Here is a 20,850-nt window from a genome sequence, read left to right on the forward strand (position 1 = left end):
ATACCAGCAGATGTAGTATTCAAATGTATGTGTGTGTGTGTGTGTGTGTGTGCTGCAGGGTCAAACTCAATTTACCGTATTAAGCGATTCGAGCGGAACAAACAACAACAATTCAAACAATAGTTGAAAAACCCACAAAAGTTAACAAAATGCAGCAAAAGTTTAAAATGATGTAAATTGCATGAAATTGATATGGGTGGAAAAAAGCCAAGAAACGAAAGGATAACCGAATGGATCGAAGTCTTAGATACCCTTTGATTGACGAAGTCTTTCAATGGAATATATTCGATGGCTGGTTGATGCCTCTGAAGAATATATCTATCATCATCATTTTGCATTGCATCTGTACAAAATCAAGCGACTCTCTCTCTGGAAAAGGGTATTGAAAAAAAACCCCGCCTCTGAGAGGGTGAAAAACTTTGCTCGGTTTTGGGGCGCTTTTCCAGGGCTCTTCAGATTCAATGACCGTTATGGAAAACTAAGCCCGAAATGTGTTTGATGCGGGCTTCTATGCGTGTCTTTATGTGCATGTATGCTCCGCTGCGGCAAGCACTGTATTTGCACAGTGGCACAGTGGTTTCAGCAGACTTTAGCCATGGGAAAACCCAACAATGTGAATACAATTTTCAATTGGTTTCATCCCAGTGCACTGCAGTGTCTGTGCGAGTGTCGACAAAAATGCCTGGCCCAAGTGGCGTATGCGCAATTCCCTGCTATACAATGTCAACGCTTTAAGCTGACCCTTTTCCCTATCCCAATCGCTACTTCCTAACGCTATTCGGTATATTCCCTGCCCGTACTTAAAGGCCGCCCCATCCCGCTTTCAGTTTGCACTCTGTACATTCCCAAGGCGCCTGGCAGTTTGCAAATTTTCCCAACTCTCTGGCGGCACTCCCGCACTCCCGGCGAAGGAGCGGCCAACAAAGCGCATCAATTGCAACTTTTGTGCGGCATTTGTGTCGCTGATTTAGGAGCGGAGCTGGTGACGGTGCCGTGGCCGATGCCAGGGCACCCGACTGTGCGGTAGGCGTGTGCTATTGCAACAGCAGCGCATAAATATTGCAGAGCGCATAAAAATCACACTTAATTGCACGTTTTGTTACTTTGTTGCCAGTCGTGGTGCTGGTCGCTGGTCGGCGGGCCATGGTCTGTGGTCCACTCCCCATTGTTGCTGGTATACTCCCCAATGATCCCCCGCGGTCCACTATTCAATGGCGGAATATGTCGTTTATGGTCTGCTGTCTGCTGTCTCTGTCTATGTTTGGTATGTGGGTGTATGTTTTCCTGTGGCACAGTTTGGGTCTTGCAACATACTTTGCGGCACTCTATCTCTGTTGTCTCTCTCTACTGTTGTTATTGCATTTCAGGCTTTCATTTATTAAAGCATCAGATATTTCTGGTATCTCCGAATTGTGGCTGGATGTGAGGCATTTCGTGGCTCGCCGCAAAACCAAATCCATGGAAAATCGGTTGTGCTTTTTCTCAAAAGTGTATATGAGCTGCACCTTGCTACCAGTTAAGCTTCCTTTCTTGCTCGGGTTTTGCTTTGTTGTCAATTAAAAACACTTTTATCTGCAACATTGTTTTGTGGGGTCCGCCAGGATATAGCAAGACATGGCTCCGTGGCTGCAACAACTGCGGTTTAATGTTCTATCGTACACGTGTGCGGGGGATTGCTGTTGCTATCATGTGTTGTCTGAGATGGTACATGTTGGCGTTAAAGTTATTAAAGTTCTTTAAGATTTGTTTGCTCTAACAAAAGTAGTTATATTTCAGCTGCCGTTCCATTATATTAGTCGCATATATCTTTGCAGCTTTCAATGTAATCCAATTACCTTTGAAAACCCTCTAAAAATGTACATTAATTATGCGCAATTTATGACAAAATTTGTTTTAATTTTAAAGATAATTTCGACCCAAAAAACGCACTCATAAAATGGAACTCATAAAAAACTTAAGCAGGGTCTCCATTTTCGTTTTTTGTGCAAACCAAGCGAAAACATTTCATAGCATACTTATAAGGGCAGCAGAAAAATTACAGCTGCCACAAGGGAAATACCCAAAAGAGAGAGGTATAAAGGGGAAGGGAGATGTGGAGAGTCATTAGGTGGATTTAGTTGGGTCAGATATAGCTTTTGCGACAGTTTGCGGCTTTCTGCGGCGCTAGATGTCGCTCTGGCTGGTTGTAACAAGTTGTTTGAAGTGCTCTGTGACGGAATTTTAAGTGCTTCCCCTGAGTGGGTTATATCTTTTACGAGTACTATGCTTTTTTTTAGTAACTGACCAAGCACTTGCCAGTGTAGGTTGCTGCTGCTGCCTCTGCTTCTGCATTTGATGTGCATTTGTGCATTTCCAGACCAATAATAACTTGCAACTGACATAAACCTTAGTCAGCTCATAAAAATGTACAGAACGGCAGACAGACACAGCTGGCTGGCAAAGAAACATTTTTGTTGATGATTCTGCAGCATTTTTATGGGAGAGACAAAGAGATCTCTTCAGGAAAGGAGCATCCTTGAAGAGCTTTAAACGGCAGCAGCAGGCCATGGTTATTGGCATGCATAAAAATAAGAATGAAATATTGTAGCTGCCTGGACGCTCTTGCTCCTCCATCAGCATCATTATTATTGGCTGATTTGCATGGAAATTATATGCGTTTTGCTCTCTTTGGTGCTTCTCGCTGCCATACATCTTTCGCAGCAATAACCTCTCGGGGGTCTAAGCTGGCAGTTCATTATAAGGCCATTGCTCATTTCTCGGGACTGGCTCTGGCTATGGTGCTGGTACTGGCACTGGCACTGGCACTGGCAAACCCATTTGTCAATCATTTTGTCATAGTTTGTCAGTGGATTTCATCGCTTTTCAGATTTTCATTAATAACTTGGCTGACACTCTCAACAAGTTAACAAACTTTCGGCCAGATTAAGGAGAAAATTCCACTTGTCAATCAATTGTCAGGCAGAAAAAAATCCTCATAAAAATATGCAAAAGTAACGAAGGGAATTTTTACGAGTACTTGGCAAAAGTTTTTCTGTGACAGCTGGAGTTTGGAAAATTTCATAAAATATTCTTTGGGGCACTTGTTGGCATGCACTTCCAGAGAGTGTGGCAAGTGTTGCGCCTTGTTTCACCTTCGGCCCCTTCGGCTCAACGCTTGCCACAGAAAGTAATTTCATGCTGGCGTCGACTTTCATCAAGCAATTTTCCAGCATATTTCGGATAGTAGTACACCCCCACCACCACCCGGACCACTCAAACGAAAACTCTTCTTCATTTCCAGGGCCGTAGCCTGCTTTTCCATTTCCTGTTTGCCAACTAACCTTCAACCTCCTCCGACCACAGACTTGACTTGATGAAGTTTTGTGGTGCCAACTAGTCTTCTGTCTCTTGGATCCCACCCCACTATCCCCATCTATGGATGGGGACTGCTCTTTCCATCTCCTGTCGCCTGCTTCAGGGTTTGGGTTGCGAAATTGCAAATTTTAGCTGCAAAATGCCTGTGGCTTTTCCTAGGCTTTTACGTAGTTATATCCTTTCAATTGCTGCTTAATTAATACACGACATGTAATCCTCCTACATAAGGTAATAAATATGTACACATTCGCATTAGACCGCAAATATTTTTACAACTAATTATGTAAGGCAGCAAATGTTTGGCTTTAGCGACGGGAATGCCACATGGATTTGTGGTATTTGAAGTTGACTTGAAAAGAGCAACGAGGTGGTCGAGAACTGGCCACGAATGATTCATCAGGGGATTAATGAACCTTTCGGGCAAGTCTTTATTGAATTCAAAGATATATTTCTGATATTCTGATATTATCTTAGATTTGTCTGTTCTCCCAGATTCCCTGATATTTCGTTTGAACCGTTTCAATCCCTTCTTAAATTCGTATGCCCTTTGAAAACCTTTTTCAATCAATTGCTCCATACACATCTCCTTTTAATGATTGCCGTACCACCTGCATTGCTTCTTTCTGCCACACACGAAAAACGGAGGGAGGTCTTAAAGAAAGGGACATACTCACTTTCATTCGCGGACAGGGCCACAGGACGACGGTCTTATTATAATCGTGTGCCAGTTGTTCGGCCAGCTGATGACAGTGACCCAAGCTGCGGGCATCGTTCCAATGATTCCTCTCATTCCAGTCTCCTGCTGACGACTGATTCACTTTAGCCTCCTGCTGATGCTGCTGCCCCTGTGGCTCCTCCTGATGCTGCTGACGTGGCAGCTGCCTTTTGGCTGGGTCAATGTCCACATTCGCAGAGCTATTCCCACTGTTTCCATTTTGGTTCAGGATCAGGTTCAGGTTCAGGTCCACGTCGGTGTCTGCATTAATGGCCGCATTTAAAGTCTTTACAACGCTGGTGTATTTCGGTAGCTCCAGTAATTTAATGAAGCCACTTAAATCTGTGCGTTGGCATCGTCGTCATCATTGGAGTGCAGAGTGTGGCATGGTGGCATGGTGGCATGGTGGCAGAGTGGAGGGCAGACCGAAAAAGAAAGAGAAACATTTTATGTGGCATATAAAAAAACTTGTGCATATTTAAGCCAAGAACGCAGTGTGTCTCTGTGTGTATGTGTGTGCTTAAGCGGTGTAGTAACTGTTACTGCTGATGAAGGCAACAGCCATGCCCTCAGTGGAGAATATGTCTGCCACAGCAACAGCAGCAAAAATTGTTGCTCCTCAAGTGCCCCTCTTCTTTGAGGTTCTACGGGCATTGCCTGCTAACGGGGGACTAACGTCTGGCAGTCCAAGTAACTGGCCAAGCACCCGACAAGTGGCCAGAATTATGAATGCCCAGCTCTCTAGGCTATGTTCTTGATGTGCTTCAAGTGGAAACGGGATCAACACTTCACAGCAACAGCAATAGCCACTAGGCCACTGGCAATTGTCGGTGCATTATACTCCATATATAATTCCACAGCTAGTAAAAGTATGCCATGAAAACTATATATAACTATCTGTAATCTTAAATACATAAAATACTGTGCTAATCCCGAAAGCTTAACAACTTTCGCTGGTAAATAATGTTCGTGATAAATTAAAAACTTTTGCGTGCAAAATGCCAAAGTTTCAGCTTATGTTCCCTGAATATTTATACCCGAAATTAGGTTTGCCCTGATGATTAGCTCTTTAAATGAATTTGGCCATAGATCGCGATAAGCGCAGAGTTTATTTCAGTCAGCAAAAATACCCTCTTTTAACTTGCGAGACTTTGTCGGGGTCTGGAGATGGGCGCTGACTGTCTTAGAAAGTTGCCTTGACTGTGCCGTCCCCCCTGTCTGGCTATTTGTTTTATTCTTTCATTTGGCTTTCTTGGCTCTCAGTTTTCATTTCACTGTCCTTAGTTTTCAGTTCTTTTTCAGTTAGTTTTGAAAGTAAACACGGGTGTGCGCGAGTATCCTCTACACATGGCAAACTTTTGGCGCCAAAGTTTCTGTCAATTGCAACAATTTCTGTGCGTGGCGGAAAGTTTAAATTTGATATCTTTAATTTCAATGCAAGGTGCTGCCCTCCTGTCCTCTGAGGTGTCATAAATAAAAGATAAAACTTTCTAACGAATGCAGTACATCTAAATTGATTTAAGTTCCAGAGAGCTGACAGGGAAATTCAATTTGCAAACCAAACCATCCCATGCGATGCGACAAATAAATTCCATTTTCCTTAATGTACATATGGCTCGTTGTTGCTGGTTGTTGCTGGTTTTTATGTTTTGCAAAATATTGAAATTGAATCTAGTTGCATATGGCTTCCCTTTCGCCTCTGATTCCCTCTGCCGGTGACAATTTATGGGGCAGAGAGAAGACCCTATGGTTGGCAAGTGCACAAAAGCTGGCAGGAAAAAAATCTATAAATTGTATCGCTTTTGCCTACCTCAGGATGAAATTAAAAGGATACCCGATTCGAGGTCCGGGTCTGGTTCTGGGAAATAGTTGGATAATATATGTTTTGTAAGAGACCGTACAATGGCCGAGGATTGATTGGACTTGGATGCTGCTCACCCAAGTCCATTTACAATTGAATTGCCCATACGCCATGTTGTGCAATTATTCTCGTAATTGATATCCAAGCAACGACAGCTGCTAATCTTCTAAAAAAATCTCCCCTTTTAAATTTTCTTTCAATTCTTTTTTCTCTTCCTCTCGACTGACAAGTATTCTTGGTTCTTACTTAGCCATTGGCCTCTGCTTCTCCCTTCGAGCAGGAGTGAAAAACTATCATAAAACACTTGAGCTGTGAATGGTTGGGGGGGCCCTCAAAGCCAAGGATTTCTTTTGCCTGGCTTTAATAAAATAGTAAGTCAGCCACAGCCACAGCCACAGCCATAGCGACAGTTCAGAACAAACTTCGAGTGCGGAAATTGTGAGTTGTCACAGGCAGGCTACGAAAATATTTATGATACGAATTGAAGGCGTAAGGAGGTGGAAGGAAGGCTGGAAAGTTTCCCCTTTTGCTTCCTAATTGGAGGAACTATAATTAAAGTTGTAAGTAGAAGCCCTGGAAACTATAAAAAAGTCAAGACTATTGAGCAGTCCGGCAGCTCAAAGAAAGGACGTGCTTAAATTAGTTTAAATTGATGGGGGAAAAAGCGTGGAATATTTATACAGGCAGAAACCCAAGGGCAGAAGAAAAAGCGCGAAAAGCGGAAAGGGAAGGCAGCCATAATGCATGCAAATTGAGTTTGCAGAAGGCTGAGGCTAACAGAAAGGCTTTCCCCCCAAAGATGCTGTGAATTTCAACTATCATCTTTTTTGAATCATTCCTTTAATATTCTTATAATGTTCTGGTTAGTGTAATCGTCTTTCTTGCATCTTTGCTGGCCATCAGATAACTTCATCTTTAATTTCTATCGCTTGATTTGTATATTCCCACTCAATTAGAAAAGTTTTCTGATGGCTTCCACTCTGTTGCCTTGCCCAAACATTAGCCCCAAGCAAACAAGCTGCCAATTCATCTTCATAAACGGCCCAGAAACCCTCAACCATGCTGTGGGCCATCACTTTTTTGCGGCTAGAAGGGAAACTTGAGCACAAACACAAATCATCGATAAAACACGATGTGTAAATGCATGTTGGCAGGGATTTCCATCAGGGGTTTACAGCCAACAAAATGTGTACCAGACACAGGCTTTTGATGCTGCCTGATGATGTCGGTTCTAGGTCGGGTTTTTGTTGGGTTTTCGGTTGTTTTTTTTTTGTTCTGTGTACTCACCCACATCACGTAGAAAATCGACGCTGACATTAGAAAAGTGCAGTTGGAAAAAGTCGAGAAAATTGTGGAAGCCCTGTTGCACATGCATCATATCAGTGTGCAATGATGGGGGTATTAAAACGCCCACCCGTTGGGCCTTGGGATTTGGTTTTTGCTGTTGCTTGTGCTGTCTTTTTTGACGTTGTTCCTTCTTGTGTTGCAGTTGTTGCACCTTTGGCTGCTGTTGCTGATAATGTTGCTGCTGCTCTTCTTGGCCCTCGTCTGGATGTGGCTGTCGCTCTGTGTCCTGTTGATTTTGACGTCTCTGACGTTCAGCTTCACGCGCATTACGTGGGTTTCTTGTGGATGATGTCGCTTCTCTGGCTGTTGCTGGTTTCCAAATTGAATTGCTACTAAGTGTTGTTGCTGTCTCTGTTGGTGCTGCTGCGGCTGTTGTCGTTGCGGAAGTCCACGTAGCCACAGCTGTTGATGCTGCACCAGATTCACTTGCTTTCTTGGCCGTTTGCAGGACAAGGACACCCAATGAGGACACCGAAACGTTGTCTGGCTGAGATATAAAACTGGAAGTGGCATAAGATGAGGGGGAGGAGGAACTGATGGAGGAGCTGGTAGTGGTGGTGGTCGAGGAGGAGCTGATGGCTAAAGAGGCAACACTATGGGGGGAATTGAGAAAGAAGAAGGCTGTCAACAGCAGAAATAATTTAGCAATTTGACAGATTGTTAACTTCATTTATGTTGCGTATTTTTCTGTGGTTTCTGGCGGTTCGTTCTTCTTGTTGTTGAAGGTCTTTTTGGTTGTTGAAGGTTGTTTACTGTTGCTGTTGTTGTTGAATGCGGCCTTTGTCCCCTGAATAGTCGTTGCAATTGAGATTCTTGGTTTTCTGGTGCCTGTTGCCTTCTACTTTTAAGCCCACTTCCACTTCCAATCAAAAGCTGAGCGGGCCCCTTCTTTAAAGTCCACTCTCAGGGCCCTTTACATTTTTTTGTAGTTGCTGTTCTGCCTGTTTGCGTTTCCTGTATTTTTGTTGTTAATGAACGTTGACGTAGTTTGATTCGAATTTCCCATAATTGTGTTTCTATTTGCTGGCAAATTGCAGGCTGTCTGAAAATGTAAAAGACGGGGGAAAAATTGCATTTCTCATTAAAAGTTTTCAGTTGAAAAGATCTCAATTGTTGTTTGCAAGTAAGAATAGCAGTATTCAGGAGCAGATTGCAAGAGTATAGGGGTAGAGTATTTCAGGAGAACTGACAATAAGCAACTCGTAATCTACCCATCATTCTGATGACTTCCTCTACCCTTAATCATTTTCCTTTATACCATTTTTATGTCCCCCAATTTCCAATTTGTTTGATGACAACGGCACATTTGCTCCACATAATTTCCCAGGCACGCACCTGATGCCTTGATTTATTGAGAGTTCTTTATCACCATCATCTATATCCGGGTTCAAGGACTCTGCCATCTCCTCCGCACACACACACATTTATTAAAAAATGCGCACACAAATTAATTAAATTAAAATTTCAAATTAGTTTAAAAGTTCCGCTGGCACACGAACATCCATACGCTGTACAGCCAGGCAGGATACGGATATAGACACACACACATATACATATGTATATGCAGGGGCCAGACACTCACACAGTCTGTCACGCACGCGCTTCCGTTGATGTTTCTACTGTTGGCAGCATTTTCATGCACGCTTAAGCATTCACCCACACACAAGCATACAGCACCTCCACACACCCACACAGCCTTTAAATTCGATGTATATATGTATACATATATGTGAATATCCTGAAAGAGAGGGAGAAACAGAGAGCCAAGCTCTGCATAATTCAGGTCGCAAATTCTTTTTTAGGCCTGTCTCTGGGCCATAAAAACCGTATTGCCATAAAATTGATTGTGCCTAAATAAATATTTTGTAGGTTTACATATCGTCTTCCACATCTAGAATTTCATTGAGCGATTGCTCCTAGAATTTCATTGAGTTTTTTTGGGCCTCAAAATAACATTGAGTTCATTGAGGGATTGGACCTAGACCAGGCACAACTCTTTTTGGGCTTTATTGTCCCTTTTGCCACTCAAAGCTAAATGAGGAGTAGGCAGCCACCCAATTGAGGAAAAGGACCCCCTAGCCTACCCAATCACCCACACTCTCACCCACTTGAAATCCGTTTAAAGTGTAAAGTTCATTCTCTCTCTTCTATTCCTGGATGCCGGGAGGGGGAGCTCTCTCGCCTGAATCCCTGCCAATTCTTATGCTTGATTACCTGCGTAACGCATTCGTGCGGCAATATTTCAATTCATCAACATGACAGTCTAAACTTTCATTTAGATATTAAAAAATATTGTGGCATACAACAGCCTTGTGCCTTTTGCCTTAGGCCCTCTGGGGCATTGTCATCCGATTGCCCGGAAATGATTGATGCTCCTGTTTTGTTGTCAATGGGCTAAAATAAATAATTCTGCCGCCCCCACCAAAAAAAAAAGATTTCCAGTTGTCGGTGGTAACGCAAATTGCCATACAATGACAATGCCCCAAGATATGGCTGCCAGAGGGCAATTGTCAAAAGTGTGAAGGTTAAAATGGGGCCACGGCTCGGGCCCAGACACACACGCATGTCGGCCTCCCAACAGCTTTTTATTAATGATGGATTGTGCTGAAGCTGAAGGAGCAGACTGGGGACCTATCTAAATGCTGGACTAAATGAAAATGGGTGGGCTCTCTAATAAAGCCAACTTTTGGGGCCGAAATATGGAACATTTGTGGGGGAATTAAGTGCCCAAATTAAGTTTGATTAAATTTCTAATTAATATAAATAGTTCTGAGCATTTTAAAATGTTTACAACACACTTGTGCCTTTATTCGATTATAGTTTTGGTAACTTTTAACAGAGTACCTTAAAAGTTCTTTGGTTTTAAATGCAGCAATTCCTAAGAGGAGTATGAGTCTTATTTTCCACCCAAAAAAGGCTAGCTACATTCAACTATTTAAAGGAGATTCAATTAAATTTATTTCGACACAAATTGCCAATAGAAAAGGTGCTCTCAAACCATCCTCAAAACAAAGAAAAATTCCCAACAACTTGACCTTTCAACCTCTTATACCTTTCCATTGTGTCTCGACTGTAAATGCAATCCGAAGCAGAATGAAAAACCTTTTTACCCTAACGAACGAAAGTTAAAGCAACGACAAAATTGCTTTTAATTTTATGGCATTCTATGAGCAGCGTAATAAAGCAGCAAAATTGTAGTGGACAGCACTGGGTTACCAGCGGCTAGGGGGTGGTTTGAGAACGGTAGTACACTGCGTAAGGACTGCTTAGGGGTAGGGGTAGGGGCAGGAGGGGTTGTATAACAACCATTGCTGTGATAAACAACATTGACGAGCCAACGGTGGTAGCAGTGCTCCAGCGTTTATATAAATAAACATATTAAAAACTTTCAAGGATGCGAGCCATAAAAATGTGAGTGGAGCAATGCTTGCTGGGAAAACGCTGGTAGCTTCGCTGGAAGAAAGCTTTGTTTCGTATTGTGGCTGATAGATCTTGGGTGCTGTGACATTTTTCTCTTTTGCACGACTCATCAGTTCTTGGCACTCTCCTCTCATCTCTCATCTTACGCTTCGTGTTTATTCTATTTTATTTTCCTTCTTCCATTCATTTTCTCTCTGTTTCTCTGTTTCTGTGTCTCTGAGAAATGTTGCCTATTTTCATTTTGTTATTGAGTTTTAGCCCGGCTCGTCCTTTCTTAAGGGTATTATTAAGGTATACACAAGCATAGAGATAGGGAAGTTATGGCTATATTTTACTCTGTAGGGAAGGTTATTATTATTTGTTTGTAATGTTTGTGATGCAGAAAAGGTAGAACTCTCTATCCTATATGGAATTTTTCCCACTGATCAGCATTGAGCGGATATTTATTTCTGTGGAATCTATGAAAATCGGCTTGCCCATATCCAATAGTTATTAATCCTGGCTTCATTATGCAGGGTATCCCAGGATTCGGCCTTCTATATGCTTCTATCTTTATTCTTGGTTGACGGCTTTTGGCGTCGATGGTGCGTATACGCAATGCCGCCTGCCTTCATCATCCTTGTAAATGTATAACCACTTGTTTTCCCGCTTATTTACATACATATTGACACAGCACAAGCGGCAGTTAGTGTGAGTGAGTGTGCGAGCGTGTGTGTATTTGAAGCATCTTTAATACGCATACATATGCATTGACGGGCCATGCCACGGCTTGAGGTCGAGTCAGGGCCGGGTCTGGTCTGCGTTCAAACAGCAGCAGCAGAACCAGCACCAGCACCAGCACCAGCATCAGCGTTGACATCTTCACCAAACTAACAATGGAGGAGTGGATATGGTTTCTCTAGAGAGAGAGAGAGAGAGAGAGAGTGGTAGGATGGCTGGCACTTAGGACATACAAACAAACCCTTAGCCACATTTATCAAGGGTCTGTTAGGTGTCTGCGTGTCTGCTTGTCAGTGCTTCGGCTTTATTTATCATATGCTTTCGGTTATGAACGGCTGTTGTTGACCCTACACACACAAACACACACGCACATGTCGTGCGACAAAGATCTTTAAAGTGCCTCAAGGTGGCACCATAAAGCTCTCCCTTGTATACAAGAAATTTGTTTTCGCCCTTTTGCATATTCGTAGCAGTCGCTCTCCCCAAACAGATTAAACTGTCTTGTTTCTTCCTTATCCATTTCACATTCTTTTTGTTGCTGTAGCGCATGGATATGGCGACTTGATCTGCCCTTCCAAGAATCCATAAATTGTCATGCATTGCCTCTCTCTTCGGCGTTCCTCACTGCTTCTTTTTTTTTGGTTCTCTGGTTTCCTCATTTTTCTGTTAGTTTATTTTGTTGTTCGGGGGATAAATTTATATGCGCCCTGGGCCGTGTTGTCAGTGAGTGTAATAACTCAATTATGTGGTTGTCCTGGTTGCATACATATGTAGTCACCCCCCACGCCCGATCTGCCCTCTTGGGTTTCTTTTGTGTTGAGTGTTTTTATCTTACGGCTGTCTAATCCTGGCCCCAAGGCTTTCATTTCTTTTCTTGCTAATCTTCGTTCTTTGCCTCTCAATGACTGCCAGAATTTAGTTTCTCAGGGATTATTTGTTTGCCCATTCACTAATTTCAATTTAAATTGTGGGGCTGCCCGAAAAACTTTGTCGCGTTAAATGCGGCTAACCAATCTGTCGGCTGTGCTGGCGGCAACATTTTCCCCGTTGATTGCGGTCGTGTTTGAGGTAAGGGCTTCCTGACTGTCTCGCGTTTTTGGATGCGGTTTTGGGTGGAATTTTGGCGGAGTTTTGGTTGGATGGGGATGCCGACGGATTTTGGCTGAAGGTTGGTTTTGGCTTGTATTGGGTTTTGCCTTAAGGTCTGTATATCTTTATGGGCTCGAGCCTAAAGATAATGAAAAGAAAACATTTTCAACTCGCTCTTGTTTGCTTTTGAAGCTAGATTTGAGTCATTTGAAAATAGACATGTTAACTTGGTGGAAATTTAACCGAACCCAATGTAAAGATAAATCATTATTCTATCATCAGTTTGTTAAAAGGTGTCTCCAAGGTTCTTCAGTTTTTGTAATCCTTTGCCACATATCATAAACACACATGTTAACCATTAAATGTTTTATTCTTGGTAACATTTTGAGGGAATTCTCTGGTAATGAAATAAAAACATGCAAACATTTTCATTCGCAAAAATAATAAGATATACGCAGAGTATTCTTTAGTGTTAATTGCCTTTAAATATAGCCCCATTTGGCTGGCTCTTTTGACACTCTTTGGAGAGTTCTCTTTAATCTCCCACATGATTTTAATTTCAGGGATTCTTTGACAAACCCCAAAACCATTCCACTGGCTTAATTCTTGGTATTATTTTGGTGGCATTTGGTGGTAATGGAATGAAAACATTTTCATCTCAGTTTTGATGTTTATTTAGGAAGAGATCTGGCGCAGAATTTCTTGAGATAAACTTGTTTTACTATTCTGCTAAATGTTTTCAGTTCCTTTGACGAGCAATCCAGTTCTCTTTCTCTCATTTTGGATTAAACTTTTAAATTTCCACCATTTTGATAAATTCCCTGGCATAAATCTTTACCAGAATCCAACAGCCTTTAGCTGTTATGTCCGTGGTACGAGGAGTATCATTCTGATTGCATTCCGTGGTTATGTTTTATCTGCTTGTAGTTGTTCTTGTTGCTGCCGTGTTATGGCTGTTCTTGCTGCTATAGCAGCAGCAACAGAGGCAGAACTTATATAAAAATCCGCCCAAAGGGTTGCTGCTGCGCTACTGATGCGATGCGATGCGATGCTGATGCCGATCCCAGCTCGCGTGTGCTACTCATGTGTCTTGTTTTGGTTGCCGTATAAGCCACGCGAGTGCTGTTCGTTCCTCCCTCTCTTCCCAGCTCATCTTTTCGCCCTGCTGGCGGTTATTCATGTCTAACAGAAAGAGACGGGTGTGAAAGAGGGGTGGCGTGTGACACATGTAACGCTTGCAGCGTCGTGCGAAATTTTTCAACATTCGCGCGCGCTTTTTCCCCATCCCCCAACCCATCCACCCGCTGCCTTGTGCCTTGGGTTTGCCCACTTCTTGTTCTTCTTGTTGTTGCGTGTGTGTTTTTATCTTTATATTATTTTGTATGCTCCTTAAAGAGGGTATTACGATGTGGCCCACATATTTGGGAAGGCAGAGAGTATACAGGTCTTAAGACTGTTTTTGTAAAGCTATTGGTTTTATAGAAAATCAATCAAATCGGATCACTATCTCGTACTTGATCCTGATATTAGTTGAATGACCATATAATGCAAAGGATAGATATCTCAGGGTATCCAAGGCGTCGAACCCTAGGGCTCCCTTTTTTGCCTTTCCTGTTTTTTCTTTGCCTACTTTTGGCGACAAAAATCTCTTGCGCAACTTTGAAAGAGCGAGAGAGAGAGAGAGAGAGAGCGATTATAGAGCGAGAGGGGCGGAAGGATTGCTCCCGCTTTGGTTTTGCTGCTTTGTTGTTTATTACCGTTACAGCTGTTGGCCCTGCCTGTCTGAGCGTGTCTGTGCATGTCTGTGCGTGCTCGCTCGCGTTGCGTATGTATTTATCTGTGGGGGCGTTTTTGTCGTTTTGTTTTTTTCGTCTTTTCCGTCTCGTTTGTTGTTTGTGCAAAAATTAGTGGCAAAGTGGCATGGGGGGCATGCGGCAACAACAAACGAACTTGAAGGCGTCTGCAGAAATTTTTAGTTACATGTGGGAAATCCATGCCATGCCCCACAATTCAGGCTCCTCTTCTAGGGAACAGAACAGTTCTTAGTTAATTTTCCTTTTGGTCTTGTTGTTGCTGAATTTTCTCCTCTGAAGTGTTTTTGTTGCTGAATTTTCCCTCTTGGAGTGCCGTAATTGTAGGCAAAGGAGGAAACTTTTCCCATGATATTTGTGCCTTTTGATTGCCATATATGCCAATTGACATGAATGGGTTTTCTTTGCCTAACCTTGGCTTAAATCAATGGCAGACCGAAGCATACGAGGGGATTTCCCAGGATTATAGTAAATTCTAAGGGACTGTATTTGTAGTTGCTTAAAGAGGGCGGAAAACTTCTGATGAAATGGAAACTCCAAGCCAAACTTTTCGTCATATTAAAAAGTTGTTCGTCGTGTCCTTGATTTTGCATTTATTAGTGGACTTTTGTATATAAACAGATTTCCTTTGAATTGGATTTATGATGGGTCGTTTCTTTCTTTTTCTTGAGACTTCATTCATTTCCTTTTGCCCGCTTTAAGGGAAAAAATTTAATTTTCCAGCAAAGCTAAAACTCTGTAATGGCAACAAAAATCTACAATAATTTCCATCACATTATTTGCACGAATTTATGTAAATTTTGAAGCCTCCTACACTCACATAAATAAATATATATATGTATGTAAATGGAAATGTTGAGAACTTTTCGTGTTTGTCAGCATTTGCAGCATCCAGTCCTTCATTAAAATATAAGAGGAATATGAGAGTTCACAAATGAAAGCTCAGAGCTACAAATATAACATAGAAATGTGCTCATAATATCATCATTTCAATATATACGAACAGCTATACAAAAATCTATGTGCGGGTTCCTTTCCTGCCCTAGGGTTCATATAATCTATAGAGAATAAATACACTTACCTATATATATATTGTACATATATATAAATATTTATAACATTTCGCTTTAGGGGCTTTTTGGTTTCAGTTACAGTTTGAAACCAAATCAACGCTAAAAGCAATTTGCATATAGACGAAAATTGCAAAAACGCTACTCGTTTTTCCAGGAGGTGCAGGCGGAGCTTCCCTAACAATTTTATTCGCATTTTATTTGATTTGCGTTTGGCTGTCTCTCTCTTTCTCTCTCTCTCTCATTTGCCCTCTTTGTTCATCTCCAACCTCTTGGTTTTGCTTTAAGTGGAGCTCTAAAGGAAAAAAAAGAGCTCGGTATAAAGAGGCTGGGAGCAGGGCACTTAAACCGTGTAAAGGTAATAAAGGAGGAAAAGTCAGAGCCAAACGATTCCTTATTCCTGCGCTTTGGTTTGGTTTGGTTTTCCCTTTCCCTTTCTGTTTTTTTTCCCCCTTTTTGCCTCAGGTTGATATCTATGGATTTCAATATACGATACATATACATAGGATGATAAATGATTTACGACTGTTTGTCGGGTAATGTTAGCCAATTAAGTGAATTGTGTACGAGTATGGCTAAGTAGATACATGAATCTTTGTGGGTGGCAAGTGTTTTCAGGGGGATGCCCACCAAAGAAACAAATCGAGTTTGATGGCAGGCCGAGGTGGAATGACTAAGGAAATACTTTTTCGGTTGTGTCATCTTACACAGGACTACAAGAAAAGAAACAAGTAAATAGTCTGAGCTATAGGCTCTTAAGTGTATTAGATAAGTGTATCTTTAAGGCTTTTCTCTGCTACATTCATCTTTTCATTAGAAACATACTCCAATTCAACTGTTGATTTTCTGCAACCATCTCCCTTAGACGGATATTAATAATGTACTCGTAGACCACTTTCAGTTGTAGTTATCTGTTGTCACCTTCGAATTCAACAAAACTTTTTTCGAGCAACCTCCTCGAGACCCTCTTTCTGCCTAATACCCTCTTCAGTTCTGTTTAAACCCTTATATTTGTATGTTTATTTTATCCATTTCCTTTCTCACTCAGCTTAAGCCCTCCTTCGGTTCACCACTTGCTTAGGTCGAACATCTTCGATGGCTTAACCAACTTAGCTGACAGCTGAGACCGCACACCCACACACCACCCTTGTCAACAATCACAACTGTACGCCCATAGATACTATATGGGGAGGCATCGACGGCGGAGAGCTCTCCTCCTTTTGGCCCACTCATTAGTTGGCCAACAACTGTGTGGGCAAAGTGTTGGTCGAGTGCCTGAAAATTTATGCAGCCAAATTTGTTTGTTTGTTCGGTGAGAGGCGGCCCATGCCACTGCCACTGCCACTGCCTGGCCCCCTTGGCCTTTGCATAAATTTGGGCTGTTCCCCGGACCATAAACATTTTGCAGTTCCATTTCGAATCCACAGAAAATATTCTCACATTCGCAACTCTCCTCCTCGCACTCGTATCTCTGAGAAAAAATTTAATTATGCGCACGCAACAAATTTGTTTTTCCTTCCTCAATGCTTTCCCTATTTTCTTTAGGTCTTTCTTTCCCTCTATCTGTTTCTGTCTGTCTCTGTGTGTGTGTCTGCCATTTGTATTCGTTTTTCCCCATTTTCCTTTTGGGCTTTTGGCGATTTTTATTGCATTTTTGCTATTTGCTGGGGCAACTCTTTTAATGAGTTTTCAAGGGGTTAGGTGTCTACGTATCGGCGTGTGCGTGTGTGTGGTAACCCTTTTTTTCTTTTTTCTCAGGGTTCTTCCTTGATTCTAAGCCGATTTTAATGCGCTGCGCAGCCTCAATGCTTGGCTTTTAATATATGGCTAGGTGACATCCTTTGGTCGGCCACCAATTGGGTTAATTGAATTTTCAGTCGAGCAGCAGACTCTTCTGGGTCCTTTTTTGGGCCAAGAGCGCCTTCTGGGTCTACCACTTTTGGTACCTTCTTCTGGCCAAAGAGCTCTAGAGTTCACTGCTTTCACTGGAACTAAACTGCTTTAGGACTCGTCTCCGTCCTGCGACAATCTGGCTGTCAACTAATTTCATTTAGCTCCATCTCTCTGGCGTGTGCCTGTGTGTCCTTGGCTTTGGGCCATGCCATGTTGGCCGGATTAGGCCATATACGACACGTGGGACAGCTTTTCGGTTATATATGGCCCCATGATGGCCAAGCTGTTGAGGTTTTCCATTGGCCGGTTTCAGATTTTATGTATTTTTGAGAAGCTTACAAATTTTGGATGTTGTTCTGACAGTTTCTTGGCCTGCAGGAAATCTTACTGCAGCATTTTCCTTAGGTGGTTTTTCCGTTCTACTCTATATCTTGCTTTCTCTTCAATTGTGACCACATCTGGTTCGTATTCTCATTGCGTTTTCTAATTGAAATACAGTCAAACTATGCGTAAAACTTGTTGAACAAAGTTTTGGCACAAACCAAAAAAAAACACTGAGAAACTAGCGCCAAATGCAATGAAAACTGTTTGGGCCAAAAGGGCGCTCGTATATGTACATGCGTGTGTGTGTAATTGTTTTGGCCCACTTCTAAGCGCATTAGACCCGCACATAAAAAATTCCGGTAACTGCAGCGAAAATTGAAACAAATTGTCAACACAGCGGCGGGGCGGGGCGGGACTTTCAAGGGGGCATACGAGGCGCTAAGCACACAAGTTTTTGTTGTGTGGTCCTGTTTCCTGATCCTGTTGGTGGTGGTGGTAGCAGGACATGTTTAGGACACCTGGAGCGCCGACCAGTTAGCTCATTTACATTTGCATTCAACACAAATGGAAATGAGGGAAAATGTCACACATTTTCCTGTGGCCGTGTGAGAACTTTTAATTTGTCCAGCTCGCATACGAGTGCCCGAGTCCGAGTCAGAGTCAGAGTCCGAACGGACAGGTTTGCTTTTTGGTTGGTTAAATGGGGAAACCATAATCACTTTGAATGTCCTTTAATGAATTAATTTGAGTGCGACATTGACAAATTGCAGGCGATAATAAATGGTTATGTGAAGATCCACTATATACTCGTATATACTAGATCTGAATGGACATGGCGGAGAGCCAACGTCAAGCGTTTGTCGGCCCTAATGAATTTCTTTCACTAGATTTTTCCTTTTCGTTTCGGCGGAAATCAGCACGCAATCCTCATGGCAGCCAGCCAACTGGAAGAGTGGTTCAAAGAGAGAGATAGAGAGTGGACAGATATATCTAGAGAGAGAGAGAGAGGAGCATAGAGAAAGACCGCATTTTAAGATTACAAAGTGTGTGACAAGTTTATGAGTTTTTGGCGGCGCTATGGCTTTCTTTCTCAAGGAGGATGATATCTACTCTACTCTCCTTCATGTATGTCATAAGCTGACGCACCATTAATATTTATTTGTCCTTCTCTTTCACTCGCTGTATTTTCCTCTCTTTCTTTGTGAGTGTTTCTGTGGTTTACCGAGCATTTTAATGAGTTCATTGAACTCGCTTGCGTGACTTTAATTATGCACCGCAAACAAACACTCAGTCAAGGCCTTGCCAGCCTTAATTATGGCACGAAAAGAAAACCGAGCCCAAGGATCAGGCTGCTTGCAGTATATCCTCTACAAAGCTCTCAGGTTGTGGCTCTAAGGCATCCTCCAGTTTTTGGTATCCCTCCATTTGTTGATTTCACTTTTAAACCATTTGAAAACCCATATCCTGCTTCATTTGGACCTCATCCAGTTGCCATTAAATAACTTTCTAAAGTAGTATTTGCCTTCACATTTGGCAAATATCTCTTTCAACTTCGCTTACATAAACCATTCCTTCCAGTTTGAGCGAATCTCGTCCACACATAGGCCAAGTGTCACACACTCTAAATCCCGGCAAGTTTCACATTTAACCCTTTTATTTTCTTCCTTTTTCGGGACTTCCCTTGTCAGGCAGAAATGAATTTTGGGCACAGCCCCGAAAAAAAGGGTGGAAAGGGAGGTAGGGAGTTAGGAGAAATGCAAACAAAGTGAAAAGTAAAGCAAAATTTTGGGGGGAGAAAGGCCGAACTGCCGTCGTTTGGGATATTTTTAAAGACTTCCTTTCTCTACCCAGAAAGAATTTCCATCCTGTTTTTCCACAATTTACGTTTTCATTCATTGTTCGAATGGTGAGTCCTTCTCTGCGTAGTCCTGGTTTTAAAGCTAGTCCCTGGTCCCTGGTCCCTGGTTTTGGCTATGAAGCTGTTTCTGGGTCCTGGTTCTGAGGCTCTTTCGGGGTCCTGGTTATAAAACTGTTTCTGGTTCTTGTTATGAGGCTGCTCTCTGGGTTCTATGGCTGGTCCTTGCTCCTTGGTCCTGCTACCCGACTGTTGTTTATTGCGTAATTGTTGGAAAATGGCGCCCCCAACTTGGCTTGATTTTGACTTTGGCTCTGACTTTGCTGTTGCCTCTGGTTTGGCTCTATATTCTGTTGACTGTTAGGTGAAATTAAATTGTTTGCCTTCGTGCCTTTTCCTCAAGCCAGTTTTCTATTCTTTAGCCTGTTCCTTCTGCTTTTCCTTATATTGGTTTCTATTTGAATTAACGCTTAGGAGTGCAATTTTGATTCTATGAAAGTTTTTAATTAAAGGCATTTATTTGTCCATGTTAATTTGTGTTTATTCCAAGAGCAACAGCAGCAGAAGCAACATCAGCAACAGCAGCAGTAGCAGCAGCAGCATCATCAGCAGGATGCTGCCAACAATCCTGCGGGGGCATCCGCTAATTAGGCGCATTTAATGACATCGTCAGAGGCTTCCTCTTCGTCTCGCCCCAAGTCGTGTCGTGCAAATTACTGACCACCAATGGAGGTGGGGTGGGGAGGAGAGATAGGGCTAACCAGATGGCTGATGGCGCGGCCCGGTACATCCATCTATATACCTTTATATATATATGCAATTAGGAGTCTGGAGGAAAGGGGCTTGGCACCTGCCCAGACTGCATAAATCACGGCTTGGAGTCCATTAATTTGTGCCTTGGCTTCGACCCTAATTTCGCTGAATACTTGTAATTGCTTTTGGGAGAAAGGAATTACTTGCCAAAGGAAGGCGAAACCACATCAGCAGGATATGGAGTATCTAAATGGTTGACACCGTTTAATTTGGTGGAGCTCCAGCCAGGAGTCAGGAGAGCAGTAGGACATACATACCACTAACTACTATCGAATAGTCTCCGTCAGAAACATAATAAATTTCCATCACTTCACCAAGGCCATGCTATGTATAAATCAATCAATTCGAATCATGAATGTATTAACCAAACATCATGAACTTTTAAATACGCATTCATGTAAATTATGGCCAAAGAATTATGAAAAATTTAAATGAGAATAAATTAAACACAAAAAAGTCAGTAATGTTCGTCAATTGTCCGATGCATTACGTGTACGCCACCGTCACTTAGCCTTCATTATGGCAGAACATTCAACTCTCAACCACAACCACGAGAGCACACATTATATCGTATTTCA

At 42.4% G+C, this 20,850-nt stretch overlaps 1 protein-coding gene across 1 annotated transcript in view; it reads right to left on the reverse strand.

Annotated features, from left to right (window-relative positions):
• Positions 1-20,850, reverse strand: part of LOC108157621 — a 54,201-nt gene that overhangs the window by 26,536 nt on the left and 6,815 nt on the right. The window contains exons 3-4 of the mRNA XM_017289757.2: positions 7,218-8,319; positions 4,029-4,411 (exon numbers count right to left, since the gene is read on the reverse strand). Coding sequence (XP_017145246.1) covers positions 4,029-4,411; positions 7,218-7,947 — 1,113 coding nt within the window. The 5' untranslated portion in view covers positions 7,948-8,319. The remainder of the gene's footprint in view (positions 1-4,028; positions 4,412-7,217; positions 8,320-20,850) is intronic.

Source organism: Drosophila miranda, chromosome 2 (assembly GCF_003369915.1).
Source record: "Drosophila miranda strain MSH22 chromosome 2, D.miranda_PacBio2.1, whole genome shotgun sequence".
Lineage (NCBI taxonomy): Eukaryota > Metazoa > Arthropoda > Insecta > Diptera > Drosophilidae > Drosophila > Drosophila miranda.